The 21,002-nt window shown below is 43.5% G+C and overlaps 1 protein-coding gene across 2 annotated transcripts in view; it reads right to left on the bottom strand.

Annotated features, from left to right (window-relative positions):
* Window positions 1-13,411: 13,411 nt before the first annotated feature.
* The window catches only part of znf827 (zinc finger protein 827), a 70,705-nt gene continuing 63,114 nt past the window's right edge, over window positions 13,412-21,002 (bottom strand). The window contains exons 13-15 of one of the 2 annotated variants that reach the window (XM_038713138.1): window positions 20,264-20,441; window positions 17,886-17,936; window positions 17,389-17,530 (exon numbers count right to left, since the gene is read on the bottom strand). In XM_038713138.1, the coding sequence (XP_038569066.1) occupies window positions 17,888-17,936; window positions 20,264-20,441 (227 nt within the window). In that variant the 3' untranslated portion in view covers window positions 17,389-17,530; window positions 17,886-17,887. Of the gene's footprint in view, window positions 17,531-17,885; window positions 17,937-20,263; window positions 20,442-21,002 lie in introns of both variants that reach the window. The other variant, XM_038713139.1, reaches the window with a different exon arrangement.

The raw sequence follows: 21,002 nt of genomic DNA, 5'->3' as shown, positions 1-21,002 counted from the left end.
AAATCTGAACCTACTGGTGCTTCACTCATACTGAGCTTTCTTTATCTGAAGCTCAGTAAAATTTACATTTTATTGCTGAGGAAGGAGATTTTATTCCAAAAAGCGTTGCCGCAATAAAATTCAGTGAAGCAATCATGTTGCCATCCTCAACATTTTGTACTTTTAGTACAATGCTGCAACTATAAGTTGGAGCCAATCCATTAAATCTTCAACTGTATACTTTAAGTAACTGGAAGCCAATGGAGGCATAATAGAAGTGGGGTAATTTGTTCTCCTGTCTTAGTTCTAATTAAAAGCCTGGCAGCTGTATTTTCAACCAAGCAATAATCTGGCAAAAAAGATGCAGATTATAAAAGTTACAATAAGTAATATTTAATGGAATAAAGATGTGAAAAACTTTCTCCAGGTCAACAGACAGCAGACAGTAATGACTGGATTTGACACAATGAAGTATGCATAGCGTACATGGTACAGTTTATCTACCCCCTGAGGGTGTGAGTTTTTACTTTCTTCAGCCACTAGAGGTCTCCCAAATACCACTCAGCTCTGGATTCATTATCCTAATGACTGGGCCCTCAGTGCCAACAACCCTCCCCTTCATAACGCCCCCGCCTCCTGCCCTCCATCCATTCTTCATTGAGGTTGCCTAGGGTGCCAGGTCACTCAGAGGTGAGGACATCAGCAGCTGCCACTCTCCTGGAGCACAGGCTGTACTGTAGTCCTCACCCTCAGTGCCAAACCCTCCTCGGCTATTCCCTATCCTCGCTGAAAAACAGAAAGGAGCAATGCTAAGTACAGAACAGGAGGGTTGAGTATGTGACTGTACAGCTTTCAACCTCAACCCTCTTTGAAAAAAGCATATATTTGAAGGGGGGGGAATGAGGTGAATTCAATACTAATCCACTCTTGTCCTTGCTGGTCTTGCTTTGGAAATACCGAGCCTGAACCCCCCCCAAACCACCGCTGGGCGCGCTCCCAGGTCGCTGCTCGTTTGCTCCCGCCTGCGTATGAGAGGAAGAATGCCCCTTGAATGCAGATGGATTCATTAGGTCTGAGTAACACCCTTCTCCTCCATCATGCTGACACAAACACATACACACTGTAACTGCTCTGGCTTTGCAAAAGGGAACAGTGAGTTCTGCAGCTCGGGGCACACTCCACACACAGAAACGCGCACACACACGCACGCATGTACGTACACACACCATTGTCTCCAGTGTAAACAACACCATGCGGTTTTACTAAGGAAGATTAACTCAAATGCTGCCGGATCGTGTTCGGCCATTTTAGCCTAAACACAGGGACCATCCACATGTGTTTAGCATTTCGCTGGATCTCCAGAATGTAAGCAGAAGACACAGACTGGCTCTTTGATGAGGTTTTATCATGTTTAATGGAGGGTCTTACATTGACAGCCTTTCTTTGTGTCAGCAGTCTGAAGTCAGAATGCTTTCCTGGCTCAGGACAAAACAAAACTGTGCCCTCATACTGTTGTAATTGCAGTCCAAAAACTCTTTTCCCCCTTCGAAACCTCAAAGTCTGGAATTAGCGCTGAACAATGGGGCTGCAACAAATGTCAGTAAACAAAGCAAGCATGTCGTAGAACGGACAGACATCTATGTTTTTTCGGACAGACATCTATGTTTTTTCTTCTTGTTGGTTTCGTCAGTGTTAGTGTTTCTGTTTTTTGTTGTTTTCTGGTCAGATCAGAGGAGCCTGACACTGAGACAAATGTCAGACTGGCCCCCCTACCAGGCTGATTTGGGAGCTGTTTGTGTGTGTAGTGTGACAACCAGTCATGGGCTGCTGATCTACAAAGCCTCACCCGGTCCTTGCTGTGTTTGCTCTGTTCCTCGCACACAGGCACATACCACCATATTCACCCGCCCTCTCCTCTTTTTACACACACAAACCCCCTTTCCTGCTCACCTCCTACACATCTTGTACATACATACATACAAGCCATCCATCCCCTGTCACGCATGCACGCACTCGCACTCACACGCATGCACCCCCACACACTGCCTGCCTTGTTGCCCACCCACCCGCCTCGACTCGGCTGGCTGCTCTGCTGTCTCTCTGTAGTGACAGATGAGTGTGTGAGAAGCATTTCCTCCAGGCTCGGGGCTCACTCTCAAGACGGCTGCAAAACGATACAAGGAGCCACACGCTAATGGGGTTGGAGAGCTGCAGCAAAGCCCTAAGTGTGTGCGTGCGCTTGTAGATGTAACACCCCACTCATTATGCTGCTCTGATGGGTCACTGTGCAGCCTCTTTGTAAGAAGACCCTTATGGCGACATGTCTTATTATATCAACTGCTGAGATGGATGTTAATACCAGGCTGTGCTGTGCATGCTGCGTGCTCTCTAGCCTGTAGAGTGATGAGACACGGTTGGTATTCGAAGTGCGTCTCATTGCATGGGCTAATTCTATTTAACCTGTTGAAATCTGCTAGATGGTACGGTCAGAATGCCCCTGGGACATCAGTATGTACCTCTGCTTTATTACCCACCTGAGGAGGCTCGCTCTCCCACACTCCACTGTTTGCTATGTGTAATTTTCTGGGCTGCCTGTGGGCCAGGCCTTCATCTGCAGGAAGGCGCGAATGGAGCCTTGGCGCCAGTAATTGGACTTTAGAACTGATTGGGGAACTTGATTGACCCCCGGTAATGGATTTGAGTGAATAATTATTTGTAGTTATGGTTGGAAGATGATATCAGGGAGAGAGAGACCAATCCCAACAGTGTGACTCACCCCTGCCGCCAGAGCAGAGCGCTGCCAGCACTCAATTAATGAAATCCAGCTGCTCAGACTCCCCACGTGTAGTGGCTGATCAAAAAAACACACAGGGGTCTGGTCAGAAAAAGGGTTATCTTCATCCAACCTTTCCCTTTCGCACAACTGGCAGCCCGTGGCCCATCACAATAGTGATTATAAAATCTTCTCCACTCCAGGTACAAGACATTAAGGCTGATAATGTCGCCATTATTTTTTAACTGCCTGTGGCAATGCTCAGCACAGCCCAAGGCAGCCATGTTAATGAGACCTCTCAAGATGGCAGGCAGCGCCTCCTCAGGACACAAAATGCAATCACTCTTAATCCAGCACTTTAATTGCTGGCCAAGCCTGCCTAAGTGAATTCAGCTGGTCCATCTCTGCAGGCGAGTGGCTGCACCTCGAGAACGCTCCAACATCATACTTGCAAAGATAAACCGGGCTTCAAAACAAATGGGAAGTGATGTGAGGCGGACTGCGGCTTATTGTTCTGGTTTGAGGGTGTCAGAGAGCTCAGAAAGATTCTCTTCTCTTCCCCTCACTGCCTTTCCTCATAATTTTTTAGCTCTCTACAGAGGCTCAAAGAGGTAATATGCTGGAAGCAGCCACCTTCCTTCCTTCCCTCTCTTTTATTTTCCTCTCTTTGCTCCTTGATTGACCCACTTGCTCCCACGTAATTATTCTCACCACTCTCCTCACTACAGTACATTCCTCTTTCCTTTCTTCCTTCTCTCTCTCACTCTCCTGACTTCATCCTTCCACCAGTGCTCCTGTCATATGTCCCTGTCCCCCTGCCCCCCCCTCTCTCCTCTCCCTCCGTGTGACCCCTCATTGCCCTCTTGCCAGTCTCTATTATTTCTGGCTGCCCAGTGGCCTGGTCAGGCTGTTGCTCCGGGGCTCCAAGCAGCCCGTGTTGTGACAGGTAACACTGGGCCGCACACTCTCTCTGGTAACATGCGGAGGTCAGCCTGTCATACCTGTCCACAGCTCCACTGTGCCCTGCACACACACGTACATGTGTGCACACACACACACGAATGCCTTGATTCACTGTCTATGGATAACTGCCAGACAGCCCTGGCCGTAACCTTAGATTTGGCAAAAGTGAGTGATGAGGCGCAGTGGAGTAGAAATACACCTTTCCCCGTTCTGTTCCTTTGTGCTTGCCATACAATGTTTTTTTTTTTTTCTGAAGGCCTTTACATGATGTTTTGCTTTTACAGCCTTGGCAACCAATAGGAATGCTGTAGTTGTTCCTGTTTAGCACAGAGGAGGAGGATTTAACTGGATAGTGGCTGTTAACTACCGCTACACTCCGCTGTCTCCTGGCAAGGCCTGCTCCACATGTTAATGACCACTCACAGTTGTTGCCCTGTGGGGGCTGCAGAACAGAGTCAGCCAACATCAGACCCTCGTAGAACCTCCAAGACCATCTGCTCAAACAACAGAAAATCCGATCCACGTGTTATTTGTCTTCTGCGTTCATTGTTTTTGGCTTGTGTGAAGAGACAGCAAGTTGGGATTTGTTTCGTTCATAACAATTTTTGATGGAACGGGATTGCTTCAGCAGAGGATACAAGTGTCTTCCCTGAATGCATTTCCAGCTCATGATGTCTCATTCCTGTCCAGCTGCCCTCTATCAACTAGTGAATAGCCAAGTTTTGTAAGGTTCATGGCCAGTAATGAGAACAGTCATCCTCTACCCGACCGAACAAGCTCTATCCACCCTGGACAAGATGGTAGCGCCCCGGTAGTCGATCAGCGGTTGTTGTTGTTACCGTGGCATGTTCCTGGCTCCCTGTCTGATCCAGGGCAGCGCCCCACACTACCAGGCCTGTGAGGGCCGGCATGGGTTTGTCACGCCAGGTTGACATTTCGGAGAGCTTTGCCAGGACACCACAGCACATTTCGTCCTCCTGGACAAGTGGTGTGGGAGCGAACGTGTCAACTCAGGCAGATGGGCAGGCATCAGTGCCAACTGCACTGGACCGTACCGGGCCACTGGCCTGGCAACTGTTGGCCAGCCAGCCAGACGTAGCACGTAGTGGAGGGGCAGGTGTCTCCCTCTAGCAGTCAGCTGTGGGAACATGTGTGTCTGCATACAGTTTATCTGCTCCCCAAACAAACCCACAGAGAGTTTGATATTATGGGGGGGGGGGGTACATTTTGAAGCTTGAGCTATAACCAGACTGCCGCATTTAGTTTAAAGCAATTCTTTAGACTAAAAAATATCTCTATACACCCAAATTGTGGCAGGTGAGTCATACATAAATAAAACATTACACAACAACATACAATATAACAATAACAATATGCATTTATTCCCAGACTGTCCTTTTTCCCCTGCCTACTGCTGACATATTTATGCTTAATGTTTTGGTCCACAGTCCCCTCCAAAAGTATTGGAACAGTAAGGCAAATTCCTTTGTTTTTGTTATTCACTGAAGACATTTGGGTTTAAGACCAAAAGATGAGTATGAGACAAGAGTTCAGAATTTCAGCTTTTATATCCTGGTATTCACATCTAGATGTGTTAAACAACTCAGGACATACCAGCCTTTGTATTAGACCACAGCTTTCTTAGGTGAGCAAAAGTAAAGGAACAAATAATCTTAAAGTAAATAATCTAATATTTGGTGGCATAATGCTTGCTTGCAATAACTGCCTCAAGCCTGCGACCCATCAACATCACCAAACTGTTGCAATCTTCATTTGTGATGCTATTCCAGGCTTTTACTGCAGCTTCTTTCAGTTCTTGTTTGTTTCGGGGTGTTTCTCCCTTCAGTCTCCTCTGAAGGAGGTGAAATGCATGCTCTACTGGGTTAAGGTCAGCTGATTGACTTGGCGAGTCTGAAACCTTCCACTTTTTTCCACCTGATTTATTCCTTTGTTTTGTTGGCAGTGTGCTTTGGGTCATTGTCCTGCTGCAAGATAAACTTCCTCCCGATTAGTTTCAATGCATTTCTCCATAAATTGGCAGACAAAATGTTTCTGTCCACTTCTGAATTCATTCTGCTGCTACCATCATCAGTTACATCATCAATAAATATTAATGAGCCTGTTCCAGAAGCAGCCTTGCACGGGCCAAGCCATGACATTACCTCCACCATGCTTCACAGATGAGCTTGTATGCTTCAGATCATAAGCAGTTCCTGTCTTTCTCCACACTTTGGCCTTTCCATCACTTTGGTAGAGATTCATCTTGATCTCATCAGTCCATAAGATTGTGTTGCAGAACTTTTGCGCCTCATCTCTGTACTTCTTTGCAAATTTCAATCTGGCCTTCTGATTCTTCCTGCTGATGAGTGGTTTGCATCTTGTGGTGTGGCCTCTATATTTCTGCTCTCTGAGTCTTCCTCCAACAGTGGATTGTGATACCTTCACCCCTGCACTGTGGAGGTTGTTGGTTATGTCACTTACTGATTTTCTTCACAGCTCTCACGATATGTCTGTCATCAACTACTGTTGTTTTCCTTGGCCGACCTGTTTGACGTCTGTTGCTCAGTACACTAGTAGTTTCTTTCTTTTTTCAGGACTTTCCAAATTGTTGTGCTTGCTATGTCCAATGTTTGTCCAATGACTCTGGTCGATTTTCCTTCTTTTCTCAGCTTGACAATGGCTTGCTTTTCTCCCACGGACAGCTCTCTGGTCTTCATGTTGGTTTATGCTCTTTAACAGGAAATGCCTCTTTATGCGTCTTTATAAGTTTGAACCAAGGATGAAAACTTAGACTAGTCATGCAGAGCTATTTAATGTTTGGACAATCAACCTAAAAGGCAACACCTGGGCAACAAGAAACATCTGTCAGTCACGTGTTCCAATAGTTTTGCTCAATTGAAAAATGTGTGGGTTCAAACAAATGCTGGTATGTCCTGAGTTGTTTAACACATCTAGATGTGAATACCAGGAAATGAGAGCTGAAATTCTGAACGCTTGTCTCATACTCATCTTAAACCCAAATGTCTTCAGTGAACAACAAAAAAAAAAGGAATTTGCCTTACTGTTCCAATACTTTTGGAGGGGACTGTATATAGGGGGGTGGGTGGGAGGGGGTGTGGGTGTGTACATAGATCCTGGGTAAATGATCCAATAAAAAAAAATCTGTACAACACCACATTGTCAAAAAGTACAATTTCAACATACATAAATACTGTTGAGCTCTACAACAACATCAATACAACCACCCCAGTCTAAAAAAAAAAAAAAAACAGCAGTAAGCAATATGCTGAACTTTTTACACTTTTATTCAAGCAACTCAACTCAAAACAACTCCAAATCTGCTTATACAAGACAGCCATGACAACTGTGAGCAGAAACCGGAGCAGCTGAATGGTGTCCTCCTTGGCAGACTTTACGAATACAATTAAAGTTAAAGTTTAGTCTGCATGTTGTCTGCAAAAAACTTCAGATCACATTTTATTTCATTATAATTGTGAGAGTGTTGGCCCCTTTGGAGTAAAGAGAAATCTGTTTGTGGAGTCTTCATTTTAATTTTCACTTTGGCATGAATAGTGCATTTTTAAACTATAAATAATAAAACAAGATTTTTTATTTTGTCATAATGGAACTTCAGCTTGATTTGATTTATTACATTTTAATTTTGGCAGCCCTAGACATCTGTAATTGTGCTTTTATTTTTTTTTACTATGTCCTCTGTAATCAGTCAGTTAAGGTTAAGCTTTTGTCAAATCAAGTATGGTCCAGGATGATTTGTGAGTACATGTACACATATATGTTTGGTTGTATGCATACATCTACAACACTTTCATTATCTGTGTTAGCATACACCTGTGACTCTGCAGGAGTATGCCTGTGCTTTGCTGCACATCTCAGCCAGGCCTGCTTGGAGGGAGAGCCATTAATCTTGGCTAAATCAAATAAATCAAGTGCACTTTAGAAAAGAGCTGTCAGTGTAATTGTTGTGATAGCCATTCCCCGGCTACTCCAGGGGGAGCTCTATTGAAAATTGTGCCAGGGAATGCACACTCACCGCCATCCAAAAAATGCAAGGGCTCTGAGAAAAGATAAAGCGGAGGCTGCCCTCTGAATGAAGACATCTGAAGCTACTCAGCAACATGATGAACACTGCTGAGAGTGATGAGATTGAAGTTTGCAGCCATGTTTCTGCCGCAGAGTCCATCATAGTGGGACGCTCGGACAAGGCCGCTGCAGTGTAGCTGGCCTGTCTTTGTGTTTGATCTTCCCCAATATTAAATGTGACCAAAACGCCCCTAATGCTCTGCTCTGCTCTTTGGCGCTGCTGTTAAATGGTTTTGCTCAAGAGAAAGACACAGTGGCGATAAAACATCAAACCTAATCTTCGGCTCCGTCCTGTGCGTCGGCGCAGAAAGAGCACAATTTGGTATTTACATTTAAAAGAATGCTAAACCCTTTCAAGGAAAGCATATTGCTAGTTGCGGGGATGAGACAGGGGAGATAATGGGGATGGAAAGAGCTGCATGTGAAAAGGCTACCCTGCCCTCGGCTTCCCTCTCAACCAATGAGGGTTAAATGACTATCTGGGCACCTTGGCAACCATTTCTGTGCTTCTTCCTCCTCTAATGTGGCTGCATTCATCAGTCAAACATGCCTTTGCGATTCTGTCAAAAATATCTGCTTTTAAGGGGATTTGAAATATGTTTGTGCATGTTTGACCTCACATTTGGAACAATATGGGATTTTTGTTTGAGGCCATAGATTTTATTTTTCACCAATCCTTTTTATAGTTTACTTATTACAAGTATCCTCTTAGGCTAAATGTTTCTCCTACATGTTTCTCAGTGTTCCAGCAGATGGTGCCAAACTCTGTGTGTGTTTGTGTTCAAAAGTGTATGGTGTGTGTGTCTTTACGTGTCTTTGTGCGAGAGTGTGCTTGAGAGATGAAGAGAGCCACTGTCGCTCACCTCCACATCAGGTATCACAATAACCAGCAGAGAGGATCAGGACAAAGGGGTTTTAGATAAAAGAATATGCTGTATTTATTCAAGGTTTCGGGAGAATACGTTCTAATCACACAGCACAACAGTCGTTTGTGCAGACGAAGGGTCAGGGTTTCAGGAGACCCATATTGTTCCTATTTATAATAAAGTTAAAAATATTTAACTGCAACTTCTATCATTTTGAAAGAAAAATAGTCAAAACCTATTTTTTGAGGACACAAACTACAGCGATCCCAACCCAAACAAATCCTTGCCACGCTGAAGAGCAACAAAGTAAAAGTAGCAGAAAAGGTTAGAACGTGTGAAAAAAAGATGAAAAGACATGGATGGATGCGATTTCTGTTAATTTGTTTGACCCACTCTCTTCTCAAATGAAAATGGATGGAGGGATTCCCGATGTCCTGATTGGAAGATGGATGAGTGTGCAGCTATGGCTTTAATTGATTGAAGACAGGAATTCAGTTAGGGATAATTGAATCACGGAAATCATTAAAAGCTCAAGTGCATGAGATAATTAGGAGAGCTAACCAGGTTGTAATCAACCCTCAGCACAAATCATCTTTAGGACGCGGACCAAAAGGAGCTTGTTATCCTGCAATATTTAAGGTTCCGTGACAGCAGGTGTAAAACATCAAACTGTTCTTTTTCACGTAAAGGTACATTTAAGCACTTTGAAGCTTCTTTTTGGGCGACTCGGATCATATTTATTAATAAATGACAGCTCTGTTTTAATATTTCCGTTTACTTTTTGGCTAATTGGTCTCCAGGCCAGTTTTCCTTGCTACAGATTCCCAGAGTCAACCGGAGGTCAGCGTTGTACTTCATTACTCCATCCAGGGAAATGAGGAGCCTGATTAGTTTGGGCTTGACCTTGGGCTATTCTGTTAAGCTCTCTCTAACCCAATCTCCCCACTTCAGATCTCAGCAGACTTGAATCATTGAAATCATTGCATCTCACAGATGAAAATGGTAAAAAAACAACAACAACAATGTAGATATTTCAAAATGAACATCTTGTATTTCAGCCAGAGAGATTTTACTTACTGAGAATCAGTAGGCAATATCTTTAGGTTTGATGTCACAGATGTGAATGAAGTGCAGTGCCAACTGTTACCCATAGAAACCAAGTAACCTATGGCTGGTGACTGTCATAGACTGCCATGGAAACAGCAGAGCCAAACAACAGGGGAGTTGGCTGGCTTGTGTCCTATCTATTTCAAAGACATGATCATACTTAGAGCTGCTCTCCCTCTGCCCATTATCACCCTCCTCCTCCTCCTCCTCCCCTTCCTCTCTTCTGTAATGCGTTTGTCATCCAGTTGGAGTGGCCAAGCAGTAGCTTTATTTTTGAGGCATCACCCAGCAGGGGGGTATGAGCTGCCCCCCACCTACTGATTCAGGCTGCCCTAACTCTGGATACGCCATGCCCACGTACTTGTGGGTAATCCCCCCCCCCCCCCCAAAAAATAAAACACCCCCCGTAGTGCTTCCTGGATCAGATTGCTGCTGACCCCCGCCGAGTGATGTCTCACCCCAGAGAATGGGGAACGGGCGCTGCGGGGGGTCGGGCAGGCAACGATGCTATGCCCCTGGGCTAGGCACCAAACATGCATGTAAAAACATGTCCCACCATGCGTGTCCAACCCAAATCAAGAGTGGCGAGTGAGTGACACACCACACGAGCCTGCAGATCATCTCTCTCTGCGCTGCTCTCCCAGGTGGATTTCAGGTGTGTCTTTTTTTTCTTTTCTTTTTTTTAACATAGACCTGAACCTGACATCTTTGTTTTTAGCTTGCAATTTGCATAAAACTGCATGTACTTCCAGTGGCCTGTGCAGACATGAACAACTTCTACACACTATTAAGGACTGAATAAACATGAAATTTCATATTTACTGATTCATTTCTGTGCCTAATTTTCTCAAACATGAATAGATTTTACAAACAAACAAGCAGCCTCAGCGGTGCCTTATTTCGCACAGTTTTAGCCCTGGCTTCAACCCATGCCAAATCGATTCCAGAGGTCATTTTCTTCCTTCATTTTCTCTTTCCTCTGTGCCAGTGTTCCTGGCCTGTACTGAAGGCTGTCTATGGCAGGACTTTGTGTGTTTATTTTCTCTGTTGGAGCAAAAAAAAAAGGAGATCTGTCTCCACTTAGCAAAGCCTCAGCTCCTTCACAGGGTAAAAACCTCGATGCTGGGGGGGGGGGGGGGGGTGAGGAGGAGAGGGGAGTCTTGGAAGTAATGATGCTGAGTGGAGCATGCATGGAGTTTTACTGTAAGAGAAGGAGAAATGAAAGGGCAGAATAGAGCGGGGAGGTAAACCGGAGAGGAGAAAGCAATGATTGAGGGGCAAAAGGAGAGAGTCTGTGTGATAGAAAGATGCATATGGAGCTATAGGTTGTGGGGTGAGGTAGATGTAGTGAGCAAAATAGAGAGGAAAAAGAGAGACAGAGAGAGAGGCCAGGCAGCTGGGAGCTCCCACAGACACGCACTTCTGTCTAAGCAGCTTTCCTCTCAGGGCAGGGTCACGGCGGGTCACGGCGGGATTACACTTTTGGCAAACAAGAGGGAGCTCCTCTCTCACAAAGCCATGCACGACTCCCCCATGACTCTCTGCAGCTGTAATAAAGCCAAGGCAGCCTGAACCTTCAAACAAAAAGCTAACACGCTATCGATCGACAGCGGCCAACTTTTGCGAGGTGGTGTCGAAAGGTCGACATTGTGCAGACAGCTCTGGCCGGGGTGAAGGGCTATTATTGGGATGAGGGAAAACTCCAGCGTTTAGTCTTATCACAGAAATTCCTCACTTAGTTGACAATTTCACCAAACTGTCAGTTCAGAAATGGAGTTATTGTTATTCGCTAAATGAAGAAAAACAGCCCCAGTGTACAGTGTGATCTTCCAATCACAAAATCCAAATGAGGTTTTCTATCCTTTCAATCAATAGCCATCCCCTGCAGTGCCTACATGTCTCTTCACTTCCTAATCAACACTTCCACTCATAGGGAGGTCAGATGAGCAGGCGCACAGTGCCCGGAGCGCCGCTTTGAACTTAATTAAGCAGCTTTAAACACAGCCGAAAAGATTCATTATTACACAGGCAAGATGAGCCGCTAGATGAGAACATGGCCCTTCAACAGAAGAGATTCGGCTTCGGATGGCTGTTGAACCCAAATGGGTCAACACTGAGGGCGCGGTGATGAAGGTCCCGAAAGGACTGCCAAATCCTTTAGATTTCATAAAGGTTCCTCTAAAGTTCTTTCTTTGTTTTACAGCTAAAACCACACTTTAACTTATATAAACCCCCGTGGAGGAGCCAATATGCCCACGGAGATGTAAACAGTGATGTTATCAGTTAAAGCCATGCAAAAACCGCAACGAATGAAAGAGAAAGAGAGGTAAAGATGGAGGTGTTCGTGTGCCTGGAAGGCTGCAGCGTGCCACCAGGGTGCTGTGAGCCAGGGCTGGTTAAAGGAGAGCTCCAGACCAAGGTGTTCTATAGCTCGGGGGCTAACGGTGATAAATGAGTCCCTTAATGTCGGCAAACACTTTATCTCTGCTTCATCTGTTTTCATTAGGCAGGGCCAACCTTTGGCTGGGCGAGAACGTGCTGTAACTTTCATTACTACAACACAGGAAGGAGAGGGAGAGAGACCTCCCATCGGTCTAATAAAAACACCAGCTAGACACCATGACAGATCCTATTCCTTATTATTATGATTGCACACCATCGTTATAAATTACAGAATGCTACTTCCATCAAAGATGATCAGTGCGTCTCCTTAACTCATGTCCTGGTCTTCCCGCAGAATGATAGCTGCTCTTTTCAGCTGCCCTTATTGGTGTGAAACATGCTTTTGATCTCTTCTTAGCCTTTACTTTTCTGTCTTTACTTGCTATTCTCTTTCAGAGGAATACTGAACGGGCACCAAGGCATTTTTGTTTGCACTCCTTAAAAGTTGACTCAAATGAGCTAAATGCTGAAGTGTAAATATGAGGATCCCAGTTAGGGCTGGGCAATATTCAGTACTGACTGTTTATTGACTTTCAGTGGAATCGTATTATTGATTTGTAGTAATTATTTCACACTGTTGTCCAAATTAATTTAAAGAAATTTCTATGTAAACACATATAGTCAACCATATCCAAACCTTAATCCTAGTGAAGGTTTTTCACGATTATAGGATTATAGTAGTATATAAAATGCCATATGACAATTGGTGATCCTGTGCTATGCATTGGGGGCTACTTCCAAGTCAGAGTAGGTGTCACCATGCCACCACCACCTCCATGCAGTAAAACATCCTGTAGGCTGTGAAAAAAGAAGACATTTTCTGAAAACAAGATTGGAAATGTGAAGAAATTACATCACAACTACAGATTAATTTAGCCCAAGTCATATTGGATCACTTAAATGTCCATGCCAGCAGCTGTGGCACCAAAGGGGTACTACTGCTATCTGCTCACAGTGGTATGGCTCACCTTTCAAATCTTCAACATGCAAATAAACTTTACAGTATACAAAGAGATTTGTCAAATCTATGAAATTCCCCCAAAATTAGATTGAGGTTTCATAGTGTTGTGGGTGTTAAGGCATGAGGGCCCCTGTATCGTGTGCACTGTATTAAATCTGTTATATGTATGTGGTGGACAAATGTGATAAGAATGAACAGAGAAAAGACAAACAACTGACGTAATATCTGATGTAAGCTTTACTTTCAAATCCTGTTACATTAAGATCTGGCAAGTTGAACATAAAATAATGTCAAATAAAGAAAAACAAATACAAAAACCAAAAAAGTACAAATGATCTATTTACCAGTTATCGTCACAACCCTGTACAGCCTTAACAATGGAGTAATAAAAAAAAGCTTTGTACAGCACATACCAATCTTTACCAAGTGCCAAAATATAAGATAGTTGAGCCTTTTTCTAATCATAAAACACAGCCAAACGTAAAGCTGATTGTAGACAGTGCAGTGTGATGCTAACTAAATGCAACAAGGGAGTTAGTTTTAAACACATTTAAGTGCTAAAGAACTAGAGAGAGGACAATGTCATGCATACTCTGAAGTGCTGAAAAGGTAGTCAAGCTTTGAAAAAAGGTAACTGTGCTGCTTATAATTGGGCAAAAATACAATAAGTGCTTAAGAATACTGGTTTTCAAAAGGAGCCCTGTTGCCTTTTTAAATATTACACTAAAACTAGGGGGGGGCATAAAGAAGTGCAGCCATTCATGATTACGCTGTAATAAAAGGCAGACATTTTAATAAAACGGAGACAAGAGTGGATTCTTTTCATCTTTTTTCTTTTGGACCCTGACAATTAGTTTGACTTATTCTCAGAAGTCTCAGGTGGTGTCCTTCCACCATGTGGCACTAGAGTATAAAAGATAACATAGATAGTACAAGGAGAGTGTGTGTGTGTTGGAGGGATGCTCCTTTTACTCCAGAGACAACATGCCAAACATGGACAGAGCAAAAAGGAACAAACAGCAGTGTAAAAGGGGACAATCGAGGCATTGCTCCAGAGCAGGATGTGACGGATTCAATCCTAACATCACATCCTGCGGTGAGATATATTTTGGTCTTGACAAGTTCTGTTCTCTGTCCAATCAACATTTTTCTGACATAATTTAAGTAGAAAAATAAAAAGCAAAGCAACAATGATTTGTAATAAGAAAATGCATGAGCAAAACAGACAAAAGGAAAACATAAGCAAAATAAAAAACAATCCCTTTACAAATAAGGGATTTTGGCTTGAAGACCACTGACAAACACAAGCGCTTTTAATAAAGGGTAAAGCTTTCAAAATAAAATGCTTTTACTACGCTGCCCTATCTCGCAAACACTTCTTTTTGAGCATTTTTACGGATAAATACATAATTCTCTTAATCAAAAAGTGCAGCACTGTGCAAAATTGGCTCATCACAATTTAGCCTGGGACCTTTAGTTCCCAGGGAGAGCTTGACCTCTACTGTCTAATTCATGCAATTTGTATTCATTTGCTTTCTCCGATTTCACAGAGGTAGACCCTTTTGCACTGCTAGAAATGCCTACATGTGAATCTAAGGGGTGTTGATTGAGTCATTTCCAACAACTACTCTCTACTTCACATTATTATAAGTTGGTGGATCTAAGTTTGCACTTTAAAAAAAAAAGAGGAAAATTAAAGGTTTAAGTGCTTTTGGCTTGAAGTGTAACTACTTTAAGTGCAATTAAAACTCAAAAGGTTACCGGGGGGGGGGCAAAAAGCAGTACCATGTCTGCCGGCCTAACAGAAGCCAGTGCCATTGAACACAATGCTGTACAAGTGGCAAATGGCTTTGCTTCGTCATTGCACCTACAAGAGCTTTTTCTCACAATGGGTTCTCTATGAATGTTAGTAGAAAATGTTTTATTATGATGTAAAAGGCTCAGTAAAAAAAAAAAAAAAGTAGAAATAAAAAAACACAAGAGACAAACCAAAAGAAAAAGACACAGAAGGCCACCAAACACACTAGCTTTCCCGTCTTTTCCAGCACAGAAGACGTCCCTGTTCACACTTCTGTATCGCTTCATTTTCATGTACATAAACAAAATACATTCATTCAAGTCATTTTGGAACAGGTTTTTTCTTTTCTTTTTTTGTACACAAAAATTACAAAAAGCTCCAAAAAGCACCATTGAATCGGCCTGTGGTGACCGTGGCTGTGGGTAGCTCGCTAACCCGGAGCCGGTCACCTCCACAAAACAGTTATCTCATATATCTCTTCTAAGTACAGGTGCGTGATACATAGTTCTGCACATGAAGCCGCACTGATTTCCACCTGGTCTCAGAAATAATGAATTGATGTTTCCACTTCACTGCTTATTCACCCGTGAGTGCAAATTCATTGGCAACATCTTTATATTCAAATCAAAATATTAGTAATGTATGTTTCTTGCCATGATAGGTCAGATTGAATATTTTCCTTATTTACATTATCATAGCTTATTTTCTGTTTTGTGAGCTTACAAAAAAAAAAAAAAAACTCTTAAAATTAGCTAGTTAACTCATTTAAATTACATTTATTCTGAGACAGAGGTGGTTATCAAACAGCAGCTATGCATAATATGGTCTCACCATTATACAAAAAACCCCCAACAGAAATCAAAAAGATGGGAAGGGCTACAAAACTATGTACAAGACTGATAAATAAGTAAGTGCGTGGTTTGAGGCGTTGCTTTGGAAACGGGCCCTTTTCCGTTTCATTGGTTCTGTCCACGTTGCACCGCTAACACTCGAATTTAGCTTCCTAATGACGTCAAAGCTAGTTGAAACACAGAAACAGGCATGCTATTTCGATGCATAATAAGAGACAAAAATGCACTAAAATGTAGCACTTGCAAGTTTTGTTTCGTCTTTTTCAACTTTTCATCTCATCAAACAACTAAAGAAAAAACAAATCTATAAAATTGAGATACGTTAGTTTCCTCAGATAATGCAACTGGGTCCAGGTCATTCAGACATTTAAAAACAGAAAAAAAAGGTAATAGAGAGTAGTAGCTGAAGTAGTAATAATTCAATGATAGAACTGATAAGAAAAGCAGCTTTTTGATATAAATGCATTTTTAGCATGTACAGCCTTTTTCTCTTATAAATGTTTTTTCTCTCTTTTCTTTTTTCAATATGTTTGTCTGGTCCAGCTTATTCTGCTGGTCTGATTGGAAAAGACATTGCTCCCACAGCAGTGGTCAAGTGTCATTCACACCACTGTCCGAGGAGTGAGGGAAAGAGCGAGGGTGAGGAGGAGGAGAGGAGGTGGGCGAGGTTAAACAGTCTTAGCCCTCTCCATCAGTCCCAGGTAGGCCAGGAAGGAGTGTTTGTGAGAGGTGGGTGAGGCGGGAGAGCGGGAGGGGGACGCCAAGTTGGAGGAGAAGAGGAGAGGAGATGTGGAGGGCCGCCATCTGGAGTGGAGGTGCGAGTGGAATGTGAAGCGGTTGTTGTGGGTGAACAGGGTGGTGAGGGGGATCAGGTGCGCCCGGTCGCAGTTCCTGTACTGCTCAAACACGTGACGGGAGGAGGGCAGGAAGAGGGAGGCGCTGCCACTGCTCGGGCCGCCGGGGTTTCTGGTGGCGTTGTTGCCGTTGGTGCTGACCAAGCAGTGCAGAGGGCCGGAGGCGTCCAGTTGGTGGGACTTGCCCAGTGTGAGTGACAGGGCGACAGACTGAAGCGCCTGAGACGCTGTTAGACTCATGAGAGGGCTGTTACTCCCACTCCCTCCACTGCTCCCTCCTCCACCGCTGAACAGGAAGTTCTCTTGGCTTTTCTGCGCTGACGAGTCCCCCGGTGACGTTCCCTGGAGTGGCAGCTCCTCCTCTCCTGCGTCCTCGTCTTCCTCCTCTTCTTCTCCTCCGAAGCCTCCGCCCAGTCCCCCCGCTCCTCCGCTCTGGTGTTTCTTGAGGTGTCGGCTGAAGACAAAGGGGTGTGTGGTGGTGAAAGGGCACTCTTGGCAGCCGAAAGTCTGGCGCGGCGCATGCTTCAGCTTCTTGTGCAGGTTGAGGTTGTCCTTGCGCTTGCAGCTATAAGAGCAGCGGTCGCAGTGGAAGGGCCGCTCGCCCGTGTGCACGCGCACATGCTCGATCAGCTTATTGGCCGTCTTGGACAAGTAGCCACACTGCTCACACTTGTAGTGGTTGCCCAGGCGGTGCCCGCGCATGTGGGCCTCCAATGAAGCCTGGTCGGGCCACTGTCCCTGGCAGATGCGGCAGCGGTACTCCATCTTACAGTGCGTCTTAAGGTGGCACTCCATGGCCGCTGGACGATTGGTGGAGTAGATGCAGAAAGGGCACCTGGGAAATGCAACAAAAGGGAAGTAGGGAGGGAGGAAACACACAAAAGCAAAAGACAGTTGAAGGGGAAGCGTCCATACACAAAACCACATAACACTCCTTGAAATTTCATTACACAAACTGATGAAGAGGAGAAGGACAGGTAAAGGAAAAGTGTGTATCATGTACAGTTCTGTGTGCTCATGGTGATATGTGTGGCAGTTTAATGGTAGGAGAATTGAGGTGATCAGGTATATGTGTAAGTGGAGGAGGAGAATGGCGGGGGGGTGGGGGAGTGGGGGGGGGGGGTGACAGGCTGGAGAAAAGATTGGAGCAGTAGGACATGAAGGAAATGAAGGAATGGAGTGGCACTTACATTTAAATAGCACCTTTCATCTGCTCTGGGCCCCAAAGCGCTTCACAAACCCTGCAGAACAGAATCACCTCAGAAAAACCTCGAAATGGTCAAGGCCCTCGCTTTCTTTCTATACACTCCTACATATATAGAAACACTTCACATTGCTCAAGTGCACACTGGTCTAGAAAGAAATCTTTATCTGGACCTTGGGGGTCAGAAAATGTAGGCAATAAGAGTTTATCTAAAACCTGCTTGCCTTAAGGCCATTAACTCATACGACACCAGGCTTAATCCTGCCTGCTTTTGAAAGTAAATATAAATATGGTTTACATAAATTAAGAGACTGTAAACCTTAAAGAACTGAAAATATAACCCACATGTGCAGATGTATAAACAGGACAGCAAACAGGTTGAATTTTCTGATACATTTGATTGTAAAAGATCACAAAAGAGCTTAGTTCCTCCATCTCTTTTCTTTCTCCCTTGAATAAAAAGAATCTTCAACCTGTCTCTTTCCCTTTTGAAAGCTAACATAATAAATCAATCTGGCTTCAAAAACATTAACACCAGACAGAAGAAACATTAAAACTGTTATAAAAACGCCTTCACATGTATTCACTCACACACTACAGCTAGCAGCAAATCCTCAAGTAAGTGACTAAAGGTGCTGTGTGAAGATCTTTGAGCTATGAAGGGGCTTCTTGTGTGTTTGAGTTCTGTTAGCCACAGGATTTGTATAAAATACAAGTCAATTTAACTGTGTTGGCAGCTTCCCTAGTTTACATTTAGTGAAATGCTACCATTTCCAGACATTTAGCAATGTTGAGAACATCCTAACACCACCGATGGCTGCACAGAAAAAAAGATGTACACAATATGTAAAAAAGATGAATACAGATCTTCATTTATGACAAGATGAGGCGGTAATCATAATGAATCTCAATGGTTCTGCACATGCACAGACTGGAGTTATGAAAACAACTCAAAAACAAAAAAATGGGTCGTGTTACTTGAATCTTTACAAAATATTTAGTTTCCTGGACTTTTTCCTAAATATTTAGGCAAATATGGTCATGTGTTGAAGCGTTTCTTTTGTTTTATACTAAATGTTGGCAAAAACTGGCACTGTGGAACTGAAGTTGTACATTTTTATGATCAGCCTAAACTCAAACACTGACATCTTCAGTGTGTGGTTTGGATGTTGAAATCGACAGATGGGCTTTATGTTAGGTTGACAGGCCTGAAATAGGACATAAACGTGTCACAGTACAACAAAGGCTCCTGTGAGACTGGAGTATGGAGATGGAGAGGGAAGCATGTGAGGAGACTACATAACTACTACATAAACAGTGTGTCAGTATTAGAAAAACAAGGCTGCCGTATCAAAGATAGGTTAAAATAAAATGTGCATGCAGGTGCATGAGTACTTGTCAATATATTTATATATGTAGGGGTCTGAAGTGTTTGGGATGCAAACTATAGTGTGAGTTAGGTTTTTATTTTGAAGCTTCATCAGGATCATTCTGTCCACAAAATGCATGTTGTGTTATCAGATGTGTGAGCGTGGACGCTTGAAAACATGCATTAGTTTTGTGACTATATATTTTGAATTGACTTGTTTCAATGTCCGGTCTATGATATTACAAATGTAAGTGATCCAACATCTATGGAGTGTGCGCACTTGCTTCTAAATGATTATCTTCCAGGGGTGTGCCAACAAATTTTACGTAATACACAGTACGAGTGGCCTTTATTGGGGGGGGACGAATTAGCTTTCTGGAATGCAGGTTTTCACCAGCTATTTTTCTTTGGCATGGCCGTTGGCTGTGGGCAGTGGAACAACAGACCCTGAGGCAAAGCACCCATCTCCTTTCCACTCTCCCTTCTGTCAGAGACCACTGTCTAATAAGTTACACTTGCCAAAAGAGGCTGTCGAGCAAAACTACAGCTTGTATTGTTTCATTTGCTGGCTGCCGATAATGAACATTAAACTGAGGTTAACTGATGAAGGACACATGGCTGGAATAATCTTCAAAAAGACCACAAATAATCTTAATTAAAGTTTACAGGTGTCATCTGTATGGCTGTTACAATTAGCTCTTATTAAAAAGAACCACGATAATGTCAGTCAGCTTTATGTATATGAAATGATGCATTTTCTGTATCCTTTAATTTATTTTAAATGCATGATTTTATGTATGTGAAATAAGCTAAATGGTGCATTTAAAGTAAGTGAAACCATAGTTTCTTCAGTTTTTAAGTATGGCGTTACTTGCACACCCCTGGTACCTATGAATGTGAATATACTGTTGTTTTTGTGTGTAGTGACTTAAAAGGTTGAGGGAGGGGAAGGACGGGCGGAGTTAGGAACCTCTGTCTGTACTTGCTTTCCTTACTTGAGCCCTCCGGAGGGGACGGTGTGGCACTTCTTGTGCTCCAGCAGCTGCTCGGGTGTCTTGAGGAACTTGTGGCAGACGTCGCACTCAAACATTCGCGTGATGAGGTGGATCTGGAGGTGACGTTCATACATGCTACGCGTCTTGCACACAAAATTGCAGAAGACACACTCGAAGCCTGTAGAGAAGGAAAGAGGAGAGGGTGAGTTAAGACAGAGTCTTAATTTATGATGATGATTTTGAATGATTTTAAATTTAACCCAGCATGAATGAAATCTCATTCAGATACTGGGAAAAGTCAGGTTTAACATAAATAGAGAATACATGCAAGAGTACCAGCTGTTAAAGGAGTACTCCGGCATTTTCATAAAGTAAAAGAAAAAAAAGAAGAGTGGTCAAAATTGATGCAGTGGGGTCGAGATAAAAAAGATTGCCGTGTTAAATTTTTTTAATGGAAGAAGAAAGCAGGGATTAGGCCACACACACAATTAAGAGAATGAAGTCAACATGTAATGCTCTGTAACTGCTCTGGATTAACGTGTGTATTTTTGAATGACAAAGGTACAAGTGAATGATCCCTTGTCTTCTTGACACGTGTATTTGGCGACGGCGCAGCGGATAAGACATGCCTTTGGTGTGGGAAGCTTGGGTTTGATTCCCACGGTGTCCCTGAGCAAGGCACTTAACCCCTAGTTGCTCCAGAGTCGTCCGACATCTGTTGTATATAGCAATTGTAAGC

The sequence above is a fragment of the Micropterus salmoides genome, unplaced genomic scaffold (assembly GCF_014851395.1).
Source record: "Micropterus salmoides isolate LMB-PRFRI ecotype aquatic unplaced genomic scaffold, ASM1485139v1 Ms_hic_scaffold_12, whole genome shotgun sequence".
Classification (NCBI taxonomy): Eukaryota; Metazoa; Chordata; class Actinopteri; order Centrarchiformes; family Centrarchidae; genus Micropterus; species Micropterus salmoides.
This window is presented reverse-complemented; position numbering and strand designations above follow the sequence as displayed.